The following is a 23462-nucleotide window of genomic DNA, read 5'->3' as shown; positions in this document are numbered from 1 at the left end:
TTCTTCAGCCTCCTTCAAGCCTTCTGATGACCGCAACCCTGGCCAACATCTTGATTACAACCTCAAGATAGATCTCAATCAGGAACCAGCTAAGAACCTTCCCAAATCCCTGACCTACAGAAATCATGTGGGGAAAATAAGTATTTGTCCTTTTAATCTGATTAAGTTTTTCAGTAATTTCTTATATAACCCTAGATAACTAAGTCCTAAGTGAATTATCACAAACCTACAATGATAAAGAAAATGAACATTTCAAGCACTCCAGAAGTGCCCTACATGCCACCTTCCAGGCAGGATCATGCTTCTGCCCTAAAAATAAATATGAACTTCTAATGCTATAGATTAGTTGTACCTATTAAGTCTGAAATTAACTCAAACAGAACTATATAGAATGTATTTGTGTGTGTCTTAGTGAGACTTATACATGTGGCTATATTTAACAGTTCTTTGTTCATTTCTGTTTTTGTACACTATTGACTGTATGAATACACCACAATTTCTTTTTTGATTCTAACCTTGACAGACATTTGGACTTCTTCCATTTGGACTGAATAGCAGTACAAACCAAGGATAGAGGATAGGATACCTCTATCCTTGGTTTGTCTTTTGACACACAAATGTATGCATTCTGTTGGGTATTTAAATAAGCCAACTGAGATTCTACTTTAGGATGCACTGAATCCACAGATCAAAATAAAAAGATATTATAGTAATGAATAATGTAATCTAAGAACAGGATATATTCCTCCATTTAATCAGGCCATACTTCTTTAACATTTTTATAATTTTTGCGTAGAGATGTACACAATTTTTGGTAGATTTATCCTAAGGATTTCATTTTGATACAAATGGTACAATCTTTTAATAATTTTATTTTATTCTGGGGCACCTAGGCAGCTCAATGGGTTAAGCATCCAATTCTTGTTTTCAGCTTAGGTCATGATCTCAGGATCCTGGAATAGAGCCCCAGGTCAGGCTCAGCAGGGAATCTATTTCCAATCTCTCTCCCCCTCTGCCTCTCATCCTGCCCATGCACATATTCTCTCTCTCAAATCTTTTTATTTTTTTTTAAAGTATTTATTCATTCATGAGAGACAGAGAGAGAGAGAGAGAGAGAGAGAGAGAGGCAGAGACACAGGCAGAGGGAGAAGCAGGCTCCATGCAGGGAGCCCGACGTGGGACTTGATCCCAGGTCTCCAGGATTACACCCTGGGCTGAAGGCGGAGCTAAACTGCCGAGCCACCTGGACTGCCCTCTCAAATCTTTTTTTAAAAATTACTTTATTTTATTTAGAGAGGGAGAAAGAGAAGAGAGAGAGGGTGGGGGGTAGGGGCAGAGGGAGAGAAAGAATCTTAAGAAGGCTCCACATCCAATGTGTAAGTCCAACGTGGGGTTTAGTCTCACAACCATGACACCAAAATAAAAATCAGCCAAAATCAGGAGTCAGACACTTAACCCACTGAGCCACCCAGGAGCCCCTCAAATTTTTATTTTATTGATTGGCTGCTAGAATATAGAAATAAAATCAACTTTGGATATTGACCTATCCAGTAACCTTAATAAATTCATGTATCAATTCTGATAGCTAATCCTTAGATTTTACATTCTCTCTATATATAATCATGTTGTCCACAAAGACAGTTTTATGTCCTCTTTCAAATCATTAGATTTTTTTTGACTTATTGCTTCAAGTATAACTTCCAATAAAATGTTGCTTTAAAAAAATACAGTTAGCAGGCATCCTTGTTTCATTTACAATTTCAAGGGGAAATCTGTAATAGTCCACCAATAAGTATAAAGTTTCTGGGGATTTTTTGATACCCTTATCAGCATAACAATGTTCCCCTCTATTCTTTGCTTTGAAAGGAGGTTTCTAATCACAAATTGTCACTGAATTTTATCAAGGATTTTTTGCATCCATTATGATACTGTTATTATTCTCCTATATTCTTTAAATGAGGAATGTTATGTTGGTTTTTGATTGTTAAATGAACCTTGCACTGCTAGAATAAATGCATATTGGGAAATTTGTTCATTATTTCTTTGTATAGCTTTTTTGTTCCAGTCTCTCACATCTCCCTCGGGAGTTCCAATTACATATCAAGAGGCATACCAGTTGATATTATCCCACAGTTCTCTGAAGCTGTTTATTCTTCTTTAATCTGTTTTCTGTGTTCTTCAAATTAGTTACTTTCTATTGCTGTCTTCAAATTCACTAACTCTTTCACTGCTTTGTTAGCCATCTCTAGTATGGTACTGTCTATCCAGCCAACTTTCCATTTCAGTTATCATCGGTGTGGCAGGCAGAATGGCCCCCCAGAAGTTCATGCCTTCTTCCATGGAACCTGTGAATACATTACCTTTCATGATACAGACCAACCCCTGGCTGACAGCCGTAAGGAAATAGAGACCTACCAATCTTTAACCACAAAGAAATGAATTTGGCCAACAACCTAAATATGATTAAAAGTGAATTCTTCCCCAAAGCCTCCAATAAGCATCAGCATCCTGCTAACATTCTGACTTTAGCCTATGAGACTCATGTCTAACCTACGGAATCATGAGATCATAAAGGGATATTATAATATCCATTATATTTGTGATCATCTGTTATGACAATAAAAACAATACAGACTTTGGTACTTGACAGTGAGGTGCTACTGTAACAAAAACCTGAAACTGTATAACTGTCTCTGGAAGAAGGCTGTGGGTAGAGGCTGATAGAATTTGGGGGGATCAGGATGAACAAAGCTTCAATCACCTTAAACAGACTGCTATCAGAAATTCTGGTCTTTAAGAACACTGCCAGTGAGAGTTCACAGACCACCTGTAGAAATCTGGTCTTGGGAGTCCATCCGATAATAGCAGAATACACATTCTTTTCAAGTGTACATGGAACACTCTCCAGAATAGATCACATATTAGGCCATAAAACAAGTCTTAACAGATTCAAAAAGATCAAAGTCATTCCATACATCTTTTCTGACCACAATGCTATGTAACTGGAAATTAACCACAAGAAAAAATCTGGAATGGAGGTTAAGTAACATGCTATTAAACAATGAATGGGTCAACCAAAAAAAAAAAAAAAAAAAATCAAAGAGGAAATAAAATACATGGAGACAAAAGAAAATGAAAACATAACAGTCTAAAATCTTTGGGATGCAGCAAAAGTAGTTCTAAGAGGAAAGTTTATAGCAATACAGGACTACCTCAAGAAGCAAGAAACATCTTAAATAAACAACCTCACCTTACACCTAAAAGAACCAGAAAAAGAAAAGCAAAATCCAAAATGTGTAGAAGAAAGGAAATAAAGATTACAGCAGAAATGACACAGAAATTTAAAAATAGAACAGATCAGTGAAACCAGAAGCTGGTTCTTTGAAAAGATCAACAAAATTGATAAACCCTTAGCCAGACTCATCAAAAAAGAGGATTCAAATACAAAAATTCAGAAGTGAAAGAGGAGAAATAACAACTGACACCACAGAATTACAAAAGATTTTAAGAAAATATTATGAAAAACTATATACCAAACAAATTGGACAACATAGAAGAAATGGATAAATTTCTAGAAATGTAACCTTCCAAAACTGAGTCAGAAAGAAATAGAAAACTTAAACAGATTACCAGCAATGAAATTGAATCCGTAATCAAAAAACTCCAAATAAACAAAAGTCCAGGACCAGATGGCTTCACAGGTGAATTCTACCAAACATTTAAAGAAGAGTTAATATCTATTCCTCTCAAACTATTCCCAAAAATAGGAGAGGGTGGAAAACTATGAGACCTGTATTGCCCTGCCCTCACACCAAAACCAGATAAAAGGCACTACAAAAAAATACTATCTGTAATAACAGATACAAAAATCTTCATCACAATATTAGCAAATTGGGGCACCTGAGTGGCATAGTCAGTTAAGCATCCTACTCTTGGTTTCAGCTTAGGTCCTGTGCCAGGCTCCACACTCAGTGCAGAGTCTGCTTGAGTTTCTCTCTCCCTCTCCCTCTGCCCCTCCCACTCATGCTCTCTTTCTCTCTAAAATAAATAAATAGATCTTAAAAAGCATATTAGCAAATTGAATCCAATGATCCATTAAAAAAAAATCATTCACCACAATCAAGTGACTTATTCCCATGATGAAAGGGTGGTTAAACATTTGCAAATCAATCAACATGATATATCCCATCAATAAGAGAAAGGATAAAAGCCACATGATCACTTTAATAGATGCAGAAAAAGCATCATTCATGAATGAATGAAAAGCTTTCAGCTTTTCCCTAAGATCAGGAACAAGACAAGGATGTCCACTCTCATTACTTTTATTCAACATAGTACTGGAAGTCCTAGTCACAGCAAGCAGACAAGAAAAAGGAATAAAAGGAATCCAAATTAGTAAGAAGAGTAAAACTTTCACTATTTGCATATACTATACACAGAAAACCCTAAAGACTCCACCAAAAATCTACAAGAATTGATAAAATTGAGGTCACAGATTAAAAAAAAATCAATGATTTTTGATTAGTCTAATAATAAAGAAACAGAAAGGAATTAAGGCAATCCCTTTTACAATTGCACCAAAAATAATAAAATACCTCAGAATAAACTTAACCAAGAAGGTGAAAACCCTGTACTCTGAAAACTATAAAACACTGATGAAAGAAATTGAAGATGACACAAATGGAAAAATATTCCATGCTCATGAACTGGAAGAACAAATATTGTTAAATGTCCATGATAGGGGTTCCTGGGTAGCTCAGTTGGTTAAGTGCCTGCCTTTGGCTCAGGTCATGATCTTGGGGTCCTGGGATCCAGCCCTGGGTCTAGCTCCCTGCTCAGCATGGAGCCTGCTTCTCCCTCTGTCTCTCCTCCTGCTTGTGTATACTCTCTCTCTTGCTCAAATAAATAAATAAAATCTTTAAGGTAAAATAAGATAAAATGTCCAGACTACCCAAAGCAATCAACAGATTTAATGCAATCTATATCAAAATATCAGCAGCATTTTTTTACTGAACTAGAACAATCCTAAAATTTGTACATAAAAATTTGTACTATAAAGGACCCCGAATAGCCAAAGCAATCTTGAAAAACAACAAAAATGCTAGAGGTATCACAATTCCAGATTTCAAGTTACATTGCAAAGCTATAGCAATCTAGGCAATATGGCAGTGTCATGAAAACAGATACACAGACTCATGGAACAGGACAGAAAGCCCAGAAGCAAACTCACAAATAGAAGGTCAACTAATCTTTGACAAAAGAGGCAAGAATATGCAATGGGAAACAGTCTCTTCAACAAATGGTGTTAGGAAAACTGGACAGCTACACATGAAGGAATGGAACCAAACCATTTTCTTACACCATGCACAAAAATAAGCTCAAAATGGATTAAAGACCTAACTGTGAGACCTGAAAGCATAAAAAAAAAACCTACATGAGATTGCCGTAGCAATATTTCCTAGATATGCCTCCTGAGGCAAAGAAAACAAAAGCAAAAATAAACTATAGGGATTTCATCAGAATAAAAGGCTTCTGCACAGCAAAGGAAACAATCAATAAAATTAAAAGGCAACCTACTAAATGGGAGAGGATATTTGCAAATGACATATCTGATTAAGAGTTAGTGTCCAAAAATACATAAAGAACTTCTAAAACTCACTGAGAAAACAAATTATCCAACTAAACATGGGCAGAAGACATGAATAGACATTTTCTCCAAAGATGATCAAAAGACACATGAAAAAATGCTCAACATCACTCATCACCAGAGAAATGCAAACCAAAACCACAATGAGATATCACCTCACACCTGTCAGAATGGCTAAAATAAAAAACATGAGAAACAACAAGTGTTGGTGAGAATGTGGAGAAAAAAGTACACTCGTGCACTGTTGGTGGGAATGCAAACTAGTGAAGCCACTAGGGAAGACAATATGGAGGTTTCTCAAAAAGTTAAAAAATATAACTATCCCATGATCCAGTAATCACACTACTGGGTATTTACTCAAAAAAATACAAAAACACTAATTCAAAAGGATACATGCACCCCAATGTTTATTGCAGATTATTTATAATAACCAAATTATGGAAGTGGCCCAAGTGTTTGTCAATAGATCAATGGATAAAGAAGACAGGTTGTGTGTGTATACACCCCCCCCCCACACACACACACACAATGGAATATTATTCAGCTATAAGGAAGAATAAAATCTTATCATTTGCAACAACATGGATGGAGCTCAAGAGTATAATGCTGGGCAGCCCAGGTGGCGCAGTGGTTTAGCACTGCCTTTGGCCCGGGGCCTGATCCTGGAGACCGGGATCGAGTCCCACGTCCAGCTCCCTACGTGGGGCCTGCTTCTCCCTCTGCCTGTGTCTCTGCCTCTCTCTCTCTGTGTCTCTCATGAATAAATGAAAAAAATCTTAAAAAAAAAAGAGAAAGAGTATAATGCTAAGTAAAATAAGAGAAAAATATATTATTTCACTCCTACGGAATTTAAGAAACAAAACAAATGAACAAAGGAAAAAGAGAGATGGAGGGAAAGAAATAGACTCTTAACTATAGAGAACTTATGGTTACCAGAAGGTGGGGGGCACAGGGAAGGAGGAATAGGTGATGGTGACTAACAAGTGCACTTGTCTCGATGAGGAATGGATGACATCATGCAATTCTTGAAGCACTCTATTGTACACCTGAAACTAACAGAACACTATACTGGAATTAAAAAGGAAGGAAGGATGGATGGAAGGCAGGAAAGGAGGAAAGAAAGAAAGAAATCCAGTCTTGGAGAATCCTGTAAGAGCAAGAAGGAAGAGGTTATTGTAAACTGGAGTAAGGTAGGTCCTTGTTATAGGTCGGCAGAGAGATTAGAGAAACTGTGTCCTGCAGTTACGTGGAAAGCATAACTTGTAAATGATGAACCTGGCTCTTCACTTGAGGGAATTCCCAAGGAAAGTGTTGAAGGGTGGTTTCATCTTGCTGCATATAGTAAAAATGTAAAAGGACAAATTCCACCAGTGCGCTGTAGCTTCAGCCTCTGGCCATGAGTTCCAGCCTGCCTGTGATCTTCCCTTCCCGACAGCCTGCCCTAGTCATCTCGGACTTGCTTAGCACACCCGGGGTGTGGAGCCAAAAAAACTAAAAATTAAAATTTAAGTTAAAAAAAAAAAAGAATCTTGACTGTATAGAACTTTAAAGCTCTGGAATTTCTTTTTAGTTCCCTTTTTATAGTTTGCATTTCCCTTGCTCATTCATTACAACTATTTCCTATTAAAGTCTTGAAAACATCTTTTATAAATCTGTTAAAGTTTTTGTCTGGTAATTCCAATGTCCAGGTCATATCAGAGTCAGTGTCTGTTGACCGCTTTTTCTCTTAACTACTGGTCACAATTTCCAAAGTCTTTGCACTTCTTTCAATTTTTTACTACATGTAAACATTGTGGACGACAGGATGCAAAGATTCTGGAATTTTTGTTTCTCTAGCAGGCAGTTAATCTGGCTGGGATCAAACTCCAAACTTGATCTCTTCCACCGTGAGGTGCAGCTGAATTCTCCACTCAGTTCTTTCGGTTCACAGCTACTTTTTGCCGCCTATATACATATAGTTCAGTAGTCAACCGTGGAGCTTTGCAGAGTTTGAGATTGATTTGGGGACTTACCCCAATTGTGGTTCCCTCCTTTCCAGGATTTCCACCATAGGTTTTCATCACTCTTCTAATCTCAAACTACGTTCTGACCCCTCTTGTCCAGTAAATACTATGGCTTTCTGTGATTCCACATCCAGGAACTGGAGGATCTCAGAAGACTAACCGGAAATATACAAATCTCACTTAGTATAGCTTCTGCCTCTCAGGCATCAACTTCCCTCCACTTTTTGCCTACTTTTCACCACTCACCAGTACTTTCAAATAGTGGTGGGTTTTCCTATTTGGGGAGGGAGGCAAAGTTTTGTACCAATGATGTATTTGCAGTAAGCTAATATAACCAAGCTGTTCTACCATTCCCAGAAGCAGGAAGCTCAACTGAATTTTTTTTTTTAATATTCCACTTTATCTTCTCTGTTGACATTTATGCTAGATCTCCTATTTTTTCTTTAGTGGTTACTCAAGAGATTATAATACCCATCCTTCTATTATAACAGTCTGCCATCAAATAATACAACTTCATGAACGTAAGAACCTTAGAAATGTGGAATTAATTCTCTTTTCCTCCTTCATGCCCTTTAAATAAATCATTAAATGCAGCACTTTAACATTCTCTTATAAAAATAAAAGGAGCAAACAAGATTCTTAATGCCACTTCCAGCTTTCACATTTAATTATTGCACATCCTATGATCTATAAGGTTTTTTTGTTCAGTTTCTTATTGTATTATTGGCAATCGTAATCTATTAAATACATATACCAGAGCATACATGAAGGTTAAAAAAAAAAAAAAGTTGCAAAAAAAAAAAAAAGTTGCATAACTTAGAATCCCATGAATTTTCTTAATTTGGAAAACACCAAATCCATCTGTAAAATCAGCACTACCCAAAAAATATTCACAAAGGAAATAAACTTGGAAGGTATGTTAACCAGCAAAGAGAAAATTACTTAGGTTTAGTTGAAGACACTTACCCCTCTTCGTTTTCTTTTAGTAAGCGACTGGCAATTCGGATCAGCATGCAGTAAGCAAACTGTGATTTGAGACTGGATTTTGTAAACTTATTCAACATCTTAGAAACAGCAAGGCGATCATTCTTTTTAAGGTGATACAGGACTCCCAATGCATGGTACTAAAGAACAAGAAAAAAGATGTACCATACAGAAAGCTGAGGAGGAGGACGACAAACTCCCAGGAAAATAAAATCATTTGGAACTAGATTTCTAGTAAAAAGATACCCAAGTCAAATGTACACAAATAGAACATCTTTTTCACATTGAATCAAAACGCAAGACTGAAAGGATAAGAGTTTCACCCTCAGAAATTATAGATTCAGATTGGATAAATAGTATTAAAAGAGATGACATACAATCCGAAGATGGCTCTAGCAGGTTCAGCACTGCCCCACACATCCTTAGTACAAAGGCTCTTGGGTCCCAGGTCTCTGTTTGTGGCTTTAAGTCATCTGTGGCCATGTTAGTAGTTAAAGGAGTAATCTCCTAAAGCAGGCTTAAGGAGTGTAATTATCGTGGCACTTTGTGTAAAAACACAACGATCAGAGTTAAGAGAGCGAGAATGTTTCTTAAGGGAAAAATTACTGCTCTATTTCCTCATAACTAAATATGCTAACATAAGAAGTTGTAAACACTGAAAAGGGATGAATAAGTATCTTCTCAAGCACAAATGGGGTACTTCACACAAAATTGCCAGTTAAGATTTTAATCTTGTTCCTTTTAATTAGGAGTTAAAGAATATCAAAAGGAGATCTTCCCAACAAGATGGTTTTTAAGTTTCAGAAAATAAGAATTACTCTTCACTGTTTAATGCCTATGATAACCAAATTCTGCAAAGCTTAGACTTGGACAGCCTTCTTCACAAATTATTTTTCAAATAAAGGACAGAAATGCAGCGTGAGGGACCTTTGGAAGAAGCATCTCCAACTACCACTGAATGTAAGAATCTTGCCTGAACATTCCTACAGCTTGTACAAAACTCTAGCAGGACCTCAGACAATAATTCTAATTAGTGGGATACCCACTTGAGAATATGTACTAATAGGCTGCTCAATATTAGCCTTTAGCTAATACACATCTGGGGAATCCATGCATTGCCCCTAAAATGGAGGGTAAAGAAAGCTGGTCTCAAGACCCAATGTGACTCAATGGCAGTACCTGGACCATAATGTTGTCACTGGAAGCAGCTTCTTGGGCTTCATTGACCCAACGCTTAACCACATCATGGCTTATCTTCATCATGTGCTAGACACAGAGCAAAGGAAGAGTATATCATGCATGGTCACTAGAGGTTTGCAAGCACGAGCTGGTTTTCTTAGAAAATCACTAACAGGCATTGCCATATGGAAAAGAGACAACTCTGTAGCTTTTAGGAATCTATTTCAAGTCTCTACTCACAAGGCAACTAATAAATCAGAAACTTTTGCCAAGACAAGTGTGTGTTTGTGGGCTGAGAAAGGTGTATGAAAGGACATTATAAGAGGGGAAGGACAGCAAAGGAAAAGCTAGTGAATAGAATGGTGCTTCTGTAATGTGCACATTCTAGGTTTTACTTCCAGGAAACTCACCTAGAAGGAAAAACAAAAAACAAAAAAACAAAAAACCCAGGATACTGATATGTCCCCTGCTGTAAAACTTGACCAATTATATTCCAGACTCAGAACCTTTGGCAATTCTGACAACCTAATCCATTTACACGGGAACAACCAATTTTAATCAAATGCAATGTGATAAGCCTGTAATCAATGCATTTTGTTTTGATAAAAAGGCGGAAAAAGGGCAGCCCTGGTGGCCCAGCGGTTTAGCGCTGCCTTCGGCCCCAGGGTGTGATCCTGGAGACCCGGGATCGAGACCTGCGTGGGGCTTCCTGTATGGAGCCTGCTTCTCCCTCTGCCTGTGTCTTGCCTCTCTCTCTCTGTCTGTCATGAATAAATAAATAAAATCTTAAAAAAAAAAAAAAAAGGCAGAAAAAAAGGTAAAAGAAATTTGGAAGCGAAAAAAAAAAAGAAATTTAGAAGCGGAATGGGAGGTTGGATTGAAGGACACCACTAAGGAAGCAGAGGAAAAAGAGGCAGGAGGTAGAAAGTACAGGGACAGAGAAAGATTTAAAAAATAAAAATTTTTAAAAATCAGCCAATGTCTTCCCTGTCTGCCATCTCATCCTTACCCCCATCTTCATGCTGTATTCAACGGAACTTTCTGGTTATCAAAACCTTTCAACATGAAAATTTCATGTTTTTAAACTGCCCATGTTCATGCTCCCTGATAAAACACTATGGGAGAAAGTTAACACAGATGTATATGGCTTTCTGAATGTTTCATTTGTGAGACATCACAGTGATACTTTGTTTCTGCCATAGAAACTGTAGCACCCTGAAGAACCCCGCAGCTACTTGTTCACTTACTAAGGAAGATACCAATGCTGAGCTGGATACGCTGGAGACTTTATCCACAATGGCCTGCTTCATGTATCTTTCGATGGCCTGCAACATTGTTCCCTGATAACATGCATAAAGAAAAAGCTGTTGAAGCAAAACATTTTCACCCAAAATCACCGCTTCAAAATAATTTACAAAAAACGGTCATCTATTTGTTTCTGTGCAAATATTTAGAATGCATTAAAAGGATTATCATATAATAGAGTAATCCTATGCCCCAGGGCAGGACCCAGACAACTGAGTTGAATCTTCAAAGAGGATTATTTTAAGAGCACATGGAAGGAAAAAAATTAACTGTTTAATAATGAAATCAACTGTCTCAAAGGGAGAATCCCTGTTCGAGGAAAGGTGTACGTAGAGGCTCAACTTATCAGGGATATTATAAAAGAAATTCCTAGATGGGGGTGGAGTAGTTTTGAAATTCTGAAGATCCCTCTGTATGAAGGAGATGTGATTTATATGGATCGCATAGGGTCCTATAAATCAAATGTAATCCCTATTTTAGATACCTAAGAATTAAATGTTTAATATACTACTATAGTGAGCCCTCAACATGAAATCCTCTGAAAATGAAGTTCTTTTTAAATATAACTGGAAGAAAGTTTATCCCTGGGAAGGTGGTAGCAGATGAAGATGTGTAAACAGCCTAAGATCAATATTCAAATAGCCTTATTGCTAGCACTGGCAATAACAGTGAGCAGCAAAAAACACTGTACCATTTCTGTTATTCCTCTTAGAATCCAGATTTACCATTTGCTCTTTCTTTAACACCTTTAAAACTTGAGAAGATTGTAAACATACACATAAAATATACCCAAGCATGAATATAGCTGAAATATTAGTCAACATGCTTGACAATGCCCAGCTTGCCCTTTATTTTTTTTTTTTTTCCTGCCCTGTATTTTAACCTGACTCCGAGTTCCTAGAAAGGGACAGCCTAACATACTCTATAACCTCATCTCTCCAGATGTGAGGGACTGAGTCAAGGTTAAATGCCCGACTCAGATCTATATGGTTTCAGACCACTGGCAGGCTGATGACTAACCAGGTTCTCTCAAATATTTCAATGAGGCGGTCTAGGCCTGGTAAGTGATGGATCATAATCGTAAATATCTGAGAAATCTTGCAGCTGAATTCTTTAGAGCTGCCTTATTTCTTGCTCTGTCTGTTGTAAGCTTTACCTCAATTCTGAGAGATCTATTTCCTATAATAAAGTTGAAAAAAAGAAAAAAAAACTAAATTCAAATGGGTTTTGGTTGCCTGCAAGCAATGTTCCCGGACTATGACAAAATTCCATAAGGGCAAATGTAGAAAGAAAGAAATTAATCTAAATAAACAAAAGGAAAAGACAATCTGAACCAAAATTTAAAAAAAGCCTGGAGGCACAAAGCCGTTCTGGTGGTCATGTTTCCCTAATACGGAAGATTCACAAAGTCAGACTAGGGAATCCTATTAAATTTACATGGCCACCTGTAGATAAACACAGTGTCCCTTTTTATGCCTCAGTAAACAAAGAGAACTTACATCAGTGATTCTGCAGAGAGCCCTGATGGCTGGGCCTCGGTACACATCTTCCTTTCCAGTCATGTCCTTAGTCAGACTAAGAAAAATCAAATGAGTTGCCATGAAATCAATTAACATCTCTCCTGTGGAGTCCACCCCTAGCTAATTCCAATTGTCCCCATAATTATCTTAATGCAGCTATTCATTCAGCAAATATTCACTGAGTGTCTTCTGTGGATAAATATTAAAACTATTGGGTAGAAGGCTGTTCTAAATCCTAAGAATACAGCAATGAGCAAATCAAAGTCTTTACTTTCGTGGAGCTGAACTACTCATGAGAAGAGAGATAATACACTTTACCACATAAACAAAATATATAATTTTCAATGCTGCTAACTGGCATAAAAAGTAAAGACAATGATATAGAGAGCCACTGGCTGAATTGTCCCCAAATCCTTTTTTTTTAAATCTTTTTTTTTTTTTAAGATTTTATTTATTTATTCATGATAGTCACACACAGAGAGAGAGAGAGGCAGAGACACAGGCAGAGAGAGAAGCAGGCTCCATGCAGGGAGCCCGATGTGGGATTCGATCCCGGGTCTCCAGGATCGCGCCCTGGGCCAAAGGCAGGCGCCAAACCGCTGCGCCACCCAGGGATCCCTCCCCAAATCCTTAAAACCCATCAGACTAGACAACTCCTTAAGAGACACAGACAAAAATGATTAACTCACGACTTGTGCTCTTTCTCACTAATGGCTTTCTAAAATGACAACTGTCAGTGGCTCCAGAACTTTCTACTGTGTTGCAAAAATAATCAGAGGAATGTGGATGGAGCTACTACATTCCATGTCCATACTTTTAAAGAGGTTTTTTTTTTTTTTTAGCCTTTATACTCTATCATTCACCTTTTATCTTCCTATCCTGTGTCCTCTACATATTTATCCTGCCCCCAAACTGACTATCCATCCCCTACCCCTCTGGCCTTCCCTTCACAGGATCCAAAATAGCCAACAACTCCAACTCCCTCCATCAGGGGGCCAAGAGGAGAAAGTTGTGAAGAACTGATAGCCCAATTTCTCTATTTTTTTTTTTTTTTTTAGTTATAAAAGTATTTTCATATGAGTATACCTTGAAAACATCCAGAAAGATATAAAAAATATAAAGTCTAAGTCTCGCCTCACCCACCCCAGTCTGTAGTGCCACTCAAATAAAGACAGTCATTGTGAACAGCTGCTTATGTTTTCTTAAGGAATTTTTTAAATGTATATATATAAATAACCATAGAGACATTAAAATGTATGCAAATGAATCTCTACTCTTCTGGCACCTCCCTTTTTCACTTAATATATCTTAAGAATCTTTCCCCATTGGTAGATTTTATATGATACAGAGAGAGAGTGAGCATGCATGTGCATAAGCAGATGGAGAGGGAGAAGCAGGCTTTCTACTGAGCAGGGAGCCCAATGAGGGACTCAATCCCAGGACCCCGGGATCATGACCTAAGCCAAACGCAGATACTTACCGGATGGGTCCACCTAGGCACCCCCCATTGGTAGACTTTAAAAAAAAATTTAGGTATCTATATATTTTTAATATCCAAATATATATCTAAAATGTCATTTTAATAGTAGCACGGATTTCCACTGTTTGGATATAAATAATTTATCAACCCATCTTTTTATTAATATTTGAATTTTTCTAATTAGATAAAAACTGAGGCTTGGCAGGTTCAGTTTCTTCTGAGGTCTCTCTCCTTGGCTTGTGCATTACATGAAAGCAGCCATGCACAATACATGAAAAATAGGAATGGCTGTGTTCCAATAAAACTTTATTTACAAAACGAGGCAGCAGTTTCAGCCACGGGCCAGTCTGCCAACTGCTGCTCTGCACTGCAGTCTTAGTTTGGGCTGCCCTGACAAAGGCTTACAGACAGGTAAGTTCATTTGGGAATGTGCTCTGAGGGAAGAGAAGTGAAGATAGGGAGGTGAACAAAGAAGGAGGGAAACTAATACAAAGAAATTAAGGAGCCTTGTGAAAGACATGTGGGAAGCACAATTCCAAGGGATGAAGAAGAAAGAATTGACCCACTAGGTCTTAGACCCTGGCTGAGAGTTAATCCCAGAGTGTTAACTCCCCATTCGGTTAACATTCACATGTTAACTCCCACACGTGAGTCCCAAGTGAGCACCCAAACTGGAGTGCCAGAGAAATTGCAGGGCAAGAAGTGAAACACTCAGTGTATGCTTGGAGTGAGGTACTACTGACACAAGGAGCTGGCCCCTGCACAGCATAGCTGACCACAAGCACAGCTGGGATCAAAGAGAAGGCCTGAGAAAACGTGAAGTGGCTCAACAGCAGCACCCAGGAGAGTCCATCCTTTGCACCTCTCAAATTTGAACATGTCTTCCATTAAATCTACCCTATCACCGAGTCTTCAAGATGGTAACCATCCACTATCTCTACAAGAAACAGGAAAATTAGCAGAGTATGGTATAATCCTTGCTGCTACACAATACATTCCAAAGTCACCGTTTATGGTCACCATCTCCTTCCCATAATCACCCATTCTCTATTTCGCTCACTCTTAGCCAGCACTTTGTCTCATCTTGGTCAGTTGTCTAGTAAGTGACTCAAACCTTCATTCCAAAGGATCTGAGCTCTTTGTTGGAGATTTACCAGGGCTGGACCATTGGTTGTTCCCCATCCTCTCTTCACCACCGTCTCAGGCATGAACACATCAAAATATACTCAAGGAAATACCCTGAATTCTAAATACAGTCCTCTCTTCCATGTCTGTATAGCAACAAGCCTTGACAGTGATCAAGGTCAGTTACCTCTAGGAGTACAGCCCTCTTGTCTTTATCTGCTGGTCCACTGGCATAAATAATACAAAGTGGCCTAACAGTAGTCATCGTTTCAAACATGCCAACTGGCTCACTGTCTGCCCCAGGACTTCTCTGACACTGGAGTATGGGGTGCCTGTGGTTGCCAACTTATCACTCAGACACATAAATCTAGAAGTATGGGGTATTTCTGTGCTGAAAGCCATCGTCAAACAGTGGGAATCAGGAGTCAAGGGGTTAAATGTTTCCCCTCATTCATCATTGAAAATATCGTCCCTAGAGGGACACCTGGTCCCTGAATGGCTCAGTGGTTGAACGTCCGCCTTTAGTTCAGGGTGTGATCCCGGAGACCCGGGATCAAGTCCTGCATCGGGCTCCCTGCATGGAGCCTGCTTCTCCCTCTGCCCATGTCTCTGCCTCTCTCTGTGTGTGTCTCACAAATAAATAAATAAAATCTTTAAAAAATATATTGTCCCCTGGGAAACAGGGCCTTTAACCCATGTTCTGTGTGGGGATGGGAAGCATAGATTCAACAAGTGGGTGATTGGTGCAAGGGTGAGAGGGCAAGTCCTATTTCCACCTCTTGATTCCTAGAACCACATATTGTATTAATTGGGACCGTACGCTACACTGTGTACCATACACTACACTGACCATCAATTTAACATATAGACTGCATCCTAGAGAATTTTCCAACTAAACAGGGTCCCATCTCTAACATATTACCTCAGCTGAGCATTCAATAGGTCATCCCGTCATTGTATTAGGTTATTGGCTCACAGAATAGATCATGAGCTTACTGTCACACCACTTTTGCCATAAAATGAGTGGCAATGTCGCATAGGATACCATGAACATAAGAAACTGTACAACTTAGATCTACCGAGAAAACCCCTGGATCTTCTACATGATTTTGCCATGTAATTAAGAGAAACTCAAGTAGTTAAATTTATCAGTCTTTTCTTTCATTGCCTCTGGAATTGCAGTGCTAACAAAGCTTTTCCCTACAACAAGATTAAAGAGGAATACACTCATGTTTTCTTTAGTACTCGTATGCTTTCATTTTTCAAATTTATATCCCTTACCCATTCAGAGTTTATTCATGTACAGGATGCGAAATATGGATCTAATTGTATTCTCCCAAGTGACAACTCAGTTGTCCCAGCATCATATATTAAGAAGTACATGTTTACCCCCAGTGATTAGAAATGCCACTCTGTCATATATTAAATTTCCACATGTATTTGGGTCTAATTCTATACTTTCCATTTGTATCAGAAAATTCTAAAAATGCAGATCACCATGGCCAAGGTGACTCATTACAAAGTTATCACACAATTTTATTCCATTGGTGTATTCATGAGTCAGTACCACAGTTTTACGTGCTCAGGCCTTAATACTTCACTGACCTGTAGAGCAGTTTTTCTTTTACAGTTATTTCCTGGATATTCTTAAAAGTTTGTTTTTTCCACATGAACTTTAGTATCAACTTTTCTAAGTCCATAATATATAGCCTGTTGATTTTTTCATTTAGAGTGTACTGAATTTACAAATTTAGAGAGTACTGAAATCTTTATGTTTAATTGATCCATTCAAAAATATTTACATTTGTTCAAGTAACTTTGAGTCTTTCAGGGCTTTGTTTATTTTTTTTTTAATTTATTTATTCATAAGAGACACACAGAGAGAGGCAGAGACACAGGCAGAGGGAGAAACAGGCTCCATTCAGGGAGTCCGACGTGGGACTCGATCCCAGGACTCCAGGATCACACCCCATCTTTCAGGGCTTTAAATTATTTTTTTCCTTTTGTAAGTTTTCTGCATAAGGCGATTATATCATTCTACATTCCCACCTACAATATACTTGGTGTGGAGCAGACTCTTTTGATTTGGGTGTTGTCAGGTTTTGTTATTTTAACTGAGATTCTAGTGGGTATGGAACCCACTCACTGAAGTTTTACTCTTTTCTTTTCTTTTCTTTTTCTTTTCTTCCTTCCTTCCTTCCTCCCCTCCCCTCCCCTCCCCTCCTTTCCCTTTCCTTCCTTCCTTTCTTTTCTTTTCTTTCTTTCCTTTCTTTCTTTCTTTCTTTCTTTCTTTCTTTCTTTCTTTCTTTCTTTCTTTCTTTCAAAATATTTTATTTTTTCAGGATAGACACAGAGAGAGAGGCAGAGACATAGGCAGAGAGAGAAGCAGGCTTCCTGCCAGGACCTCGATCCCAGGAATCCGGGATCACACGCTGAGCTGAAGGCAGATGCTCAACCATGAGCCACCCAGGCATCCCCTCACACTGAGGTTTTAATCTGCATTTCCCTGATGGCTAATAATATTGAGAACATTTCTATGTACTTATTGGCCATCTGTATACTATTTTATGAAGTGTCTGCCTTCAGGTTTTCTTAATCTCCATGGTTTCTTAGCCAGGTCACACAACTGTCCACATATGCACAGTGGTCATCTACTCTAATAGTTTTCTATTCCTGCTATAACAAATGACCACAATTAGTGGCTTAAAATAAAAATTTATTATCTTACTGTTCCAAGGATTAGCAGTCCAACATAGAGCTCACCAGGATAAAATCCCCATGTCAGCAAGGTTGCTTCCCTCTCACAGGCAAATACATTCACCCCATCTCAAGACGCCCCCAGGGATCCCTGGGTGGCGCAGCGGTTTCGCGCCTGCCTTTGGCCCAGGGCGCGATCCTGGAGACCCGGGATCGAATCCCACGTCGGGCTCCCGGTGCATGGAACCTGCTTCTCCCTCTGCCTGTGTCTCTGCCTCTCTCTCTCTCTCTGTGACTATCATAAATAAATAAAAATTAAAAAAAAATTAAAAAAAAAAAGACGCCCCCAGATCTAATGCATCACAGCACCGACGCGAAGTCCAAAATCTCATCAAAAATCTCACTGATTCAAAAATCCTAACCTTATCATCAAAATCATCTGTTAGGCACAGATGCAACTGGGCATACTCTCCTGAGGCGAAATTCCTCTCCACCTGTGGGCCTGTGAAGCTAGAAAACAAGTTCTCTGCTCCCAAAATACATGGGTCGGGCCACCTCAGGATAGCATTTACAGACACTGCTGTTTACAAAAAGAAAATGGGGGCAGCCCGGGTGGCTCAGCGGTTTGGCGCCGCCTTCCGCCCCGGGATCGAGTCCCACATCGGGCTCCCTGCATGGAGCCTGCGTCTCCCTCTGCCTGTGTCTCTGCCTCTCTCTGTGTGTCTCTCTCATGAATGAATAAATAAAATCTTAAAAAAAAAAAAAAATAGAATGAAACCAGGTCACTGATCCCAACCAATTCTGAAATCCAGCCAAGCAAACTGGAAAAGGTTTCAGGTGCCAGCAGATTTCTCATTTGTTCTCAAATCCACACTATGGGCCTGCACTCCTGCCCTCAGCGCCATCCTCCTTTTCTGTCAGGGAGGCATGTGTTTAAAGCTCAAGAGTGTTCTTGGCCAGTATCCTGTTGTAGAATCGGATTCTGACAACCTTCTTTCACTTTATCTGCTCTTTGTCCCCGTCAGTCCAGGCTGGCAGTGGTGCTGCTGCTGAAAGATTCTCAAGAGCCTGTGGGACTACCACGTAAGTCTAGGGGCTCACTCCCTTAGACAGGAGACTCTGCCACAGATCTTGTCTAAACAGTCCCATCTCTTTCCGGCTTCTGCTTAGATGCTGAGGGAATCTGAGTCACACCCATCCTTGATCTCTTCAGAGTGTTGTGTATGAGTGAAGACTCTCTTACCTTTTCATCTTTCTGAGGTGTTGGTAAAAGCCTGCAGAGTAACTCTTTTGACTTTTCCTCTAGAGCACACTTTGCTACTGATTTTTTTTTTTTTTTTTTTAGATTTTATTTATTTATTCGTGAGAGACACACAGAGAGAGGCAGAGGGAGAAGCAGGCTCCCTGTGGGGAGCCTGATGCAGGACTCCATCCCAGGGCCCTGGGATCATGATCTGAGTCGAAGGAAGACGCTTTTGACCACTGAGTCACCCAAGCACCCCTGAATCTCTTGATCTTAGCACACTTTGTCATTTGGGTAGGCTGAATATTTCCCAAATCAAGAACTCTTGATTTTTTTTTTTTTGGAGGGGGGGTATAATTGACATATAATGTATCAGTTTCAGGTACACAACATAATGATTTGATATTTGTAAAGAACTCCTGGTTCTTTAACAGGCATCTCCTCAATTTATTTCTCTACTCTCAAATTTTACTCTAAGTGGTCAAAAGAAACTAGGCCACACCTTGACACTCTGGAAATCTCAGTTAAACATCCAAGCTCACAAGTCCTATTTCTATATAACTGCAGGACACAATCTTACTAAGGTTTTTGCCAATACAGGATAAAGGTCCCCTTCCCTCCAGTTGCTGTCACCTTCCTTATTTCCTCTTGAGACCTCCCCAGCAGCACCTTTAGTGTCCATATTTCTACCAGTATGTTCACATGATCTGAGCGTTCTCTACAGTGAGAAATGTTTACCCTGCTCCTCGCTTCTTTCTGAGTCTACCAAGGTCATCAGCATCCAGGTTTCCACTAATGCTTTGTTCAAGGTAATGGAGATTCTTTTCTGTCATGTTCCCCCAAATTTTTCCAGCACCTACTCACTGCTCAATTCCAAAGCCATTTTCACATTTTCAGGTATTCGTTACAGCAGCACCCACTTCCAGGTACCAAAATCTCAGTAGTTTTCCCCCAACTCTGAGATATAGTTGGCATAGAACACTGTATAATTTTAAAGCATGCAAAGTGTTGATTTGATACACTTATAGGTTACAAAATCAATTCGTTTTCTATTGCCGCTGTAACAAATTACCACAAATTTAGAGACTTAAGACCACATTCATTTCTTTATCTTGCAGTTCTGTAAGTTAGAAATGCAACACACATCTCACTGGGATAACATCAAGATGTCAGCAGGGTTACATTCCTTTCTGGAAGCTATAGGGGTGAATACATTTCCTTGCCTTTTCTAACTGCTAGAGGCCACCCACATTCCTTGGCTTACAGCCCCCCTCCCCCATCTCTGAATCCAGCAACACTGCATCTGTGACCTGTTTCCATTGTCACATGTCTTGACTGAGCAACCCTTCTGCTTCTCTCTTCTAAGCTTTTAAGGACCTTTATCTTTATCGGGCCTATCTGAATAATCACTCTATTCTCCCTACTTGTGATTGGCAACTTTACTTCCCCTTGGCGGTGTAATATTCCTAACATATTCTCAGGTCCTGGGAATTAGGCTAGGGAGATCTTTGGAGGACCATTATTCTGCTTACTACATCTACTAATCAACTTAAAATGAGCTAGAAGCAAGCCACACTTCATGGCAGCCTAACAGGATTCAGAGGGAAGTACTAACAGCTAAACAAACAAAAAACCCTGAACTATTTTTAATTTTTCCAAAATTTAGTGAGTATGTCAATCTAAGTGAAGATTTTCAGTTTGTTACTCGTGGCAGATAGATAGTGTTAGCTAACTAATCCAATACCCATTTTCAATTCCTTCTCCCTTGCCTGCCCCTAATCCTTGGCCTTTAAAAGCTAAATAATCACTTTCCTGGGCCTAAAGATAGTCGTGTAACACAGCTGTGGCAAATGAAATCTACAAATTGCCTTGGGAAAAGCTACTGCATACCTGATGAAAGAGGCAGATGGTGCTGGTCCTCCCTGGCCCCCTTCCCGGTACCCCTCCCACCTTGACTGGGGCACTGCCAGTAATTCAGGCATCTATTTTACAATAATGTGAGATTCAAGAGTCACCAGCCCTCACACTGTTACACTACTGAAACCAACACATCTGGCTCTCCGTTATTTTCAGCTGAAAGCTTTAACTAATTGAAACTAGATCTAATACAACTGCTGGTTAAAAACAAGCACCCTCCTCCAAAATTTATGCTGTTATACAAAAGCCAAATTACTTAAATGAATTATAATTAATAATTAGGAAGGCAGTTCTTCTTTAAATAACATTTATTATATATACGTATTTAACAAATATTATATATTATATAAACATATATATAATTTTATATAATATACAAATATTATATTTGTTATATATATGTACTTAATAAAAGTCTGAAACACTTGGAAATTTTCAAAATTTTAAGAAAATAAATAGCCACAATCCCAAACACCCAGAGATGACCTACTGGTAATATATCAACATATTTCCATCCATATATTTTTTATATATGTACATAAAATATTTTTAAAAGAGAGACTATATATAAAACACACAGACTTAAATCCAACTCTCATTCAGTACTTTTTGAGGACTTTTTCATATTCAAAAAATTAAAATAATCCCATAATCTGATTAAAACATGGTTATTTAAATTATATTTAACAATGGCAGACATTTAAATCATTTTACCCTTTCTACTAGTGTAAACAGTGTTTCAATGAACATTTTTTTAAATTTTTTAAAAAATATTTTATTTATTTATTCATGAGACACACAGAGAGAGAGAGAGAGAGAGAGAGGCAGAGACACAGGCAGAGGGAGAAGCAGGCTCCATGCAGGGAGCCCGACGTGGGACTCGATCCCGGGGCTGCCCAATGAACATTATATGTAAGTCTTCCTGTGCTATCTCTGATTATCTTCTGAGCATAGTTCCATTGATGTGGTATTACGGAGTCAAAGGGATAAAACTTTTCAAATATTCAACATCTAAATGCTGTCAAACTGCTTTTTAAAAAAACTGATCAATTTATTATTCTGTTCCTATATATACAAGAATGTCGGTTTCTTGTGCAAGCACCTACTGCTTTTTTTTCTTTCTCTTTTGCCAATTTGATGAGTAAAAATCTTACAACTCATTTGCGTTTTTAATTTACATGTTTTTTGCTTACTAGTGAGAATGACTAAGAATAATCAGATCCGAAAAAAAATTTTAAAAATAAAAAAAAGAATAATCAGATCCTTTATATTGGTTATTTTATGAATTATTACTGGAATTTTTTTGAAGTAGAAGAGTTCTTTACATAATATATGTACTAGCCTTTGAAATACTTATTGTATACTCATTTATACTCATTGTATAAAGTATTGTAAATATTTTATGTTAATGTGTCATTTACATTTTGGTTCTGTTTACATATTATTATGAACATTTAAAACGTATCAGCAAATCTATTAGCATCAACCTTTTGACTGCTTTATCAGATGGGCATGGTTTTCACATGATGACAAACCACATTTTAGGAAAGAATGCTTTAAGATTTTTTTAAATTCCTATTTGCTTTCTTATAGTCAAAAAGTAAAGTTAATAGAAAAGGAACAACAATTATTCTATTAAATACATAAGTACCCCATGCAAGACTCTGACCATTCACATACCTGCTTGTGACAATTATCACATCCTCAGAGATTGTAGCCATTTCTTTGATGGTAAGGTAGCACATTCTTCTCAGTGTTTGCTGAAAAATTATTTATAAAAGGCAGCAGATTACTACAAGGAAATGGTTCTTAAACAGTTAAAGTGAGAGACTCGGGACGCCTGGGTGGCTCAGCGGTTAAGTGCCTGCCCTCGGCTCAGGGTGTGATCCCGGGGTCTGGGGATTGAGTCCCACATCAGGCTCCCTGCATGGAGCCTGGTTCTCCCTCTGCCTGTGTCTCTGCCTCTCTTTCTCTCTGTGTCTCTCATGAATAAATAAATATAATCTTAAAAAAATACATTTAAAAAAAAAATAAAAAAATAAAGTGAGAGACTCAAGTAGATACATTTAGGTCATTCTTTTTTCTTTTCTTTTCTTTTCTTTTCTTTTCTTTCTTTTTTTTATTCATGAGAGACAGAGAGAGAGAGAGAGAAAGAGAGAGAGGCAGAGACACAGGCAGAGAGAGAAGCAGGCTCCATGCAGGGAGTCTGATGTGGGACTTGATCCTGTGTCTCCAGGATCATGCCCTGGGCCGAAGGTGGCGTTAAACCGCCGAGCCACCTGGGCTGCCCACATTTAGGTCATTCTTTTTTTTTTTTTTTTAATTTTTTTTTTTTATTGGTGTTCAATTTACTAACATACAG

General features: G+C 38.5%; 1 protein-coding gene across 2 annotated transcripts in view; it reads right to left on the bottom strand.

The window, feature by feature from the left end:
* Positions 1-23462, bottom strand: part of COPG2 (COPI coat complex subunit gamma 2) — a 114761-nt gene that overhangs the window by 71262 nt on the left and 20037 nt on the right. For both annotated transcript variants that reach the window (XM_038556493.1, XM_038556494.1), the window contains 5 exons: positions 22781-22860; positions 12618-12693; positions 11061-11153; positions 9814-9900; positions 8617-8774 (listed from right to left, as the gene is read on the bottom strand). In XM_038556493.1, coding sequence (XP_038412421.1) covers positions 8617-8774; positions 9814-9900; positions 11061-11153; positions 12618-12693; positions 22781-22860 — 494 coding nt within the window. The remainder of the gene's footprint in view (positions 1-8616; positions 8775-9813; positions 9901-11060; positions 11154-12617; positions 12694-22780; positions 22861-23462) is intronic.

This window comes from Canis lupus, chromosome 14 (genome assembly GCF_011100685.1).
Source record: "Canis lupus familiaris isolate Mischka breed German Shepherd chromosome 14, alternate assembly UU_Cfam_GSD_1.0, whole genome shotgun sequence".
In the NCBI taxonomy this organism is placed as follows: Eukaryota; Metazoa; Chordata; class Mammalia; order Carnivora; family Canidae; genus Canis; species Canis lupus.
Note: the sequence above shows the minus strand (reverse complement) of the source record. Positions and strands in the feature narration are given on the sequence as shown.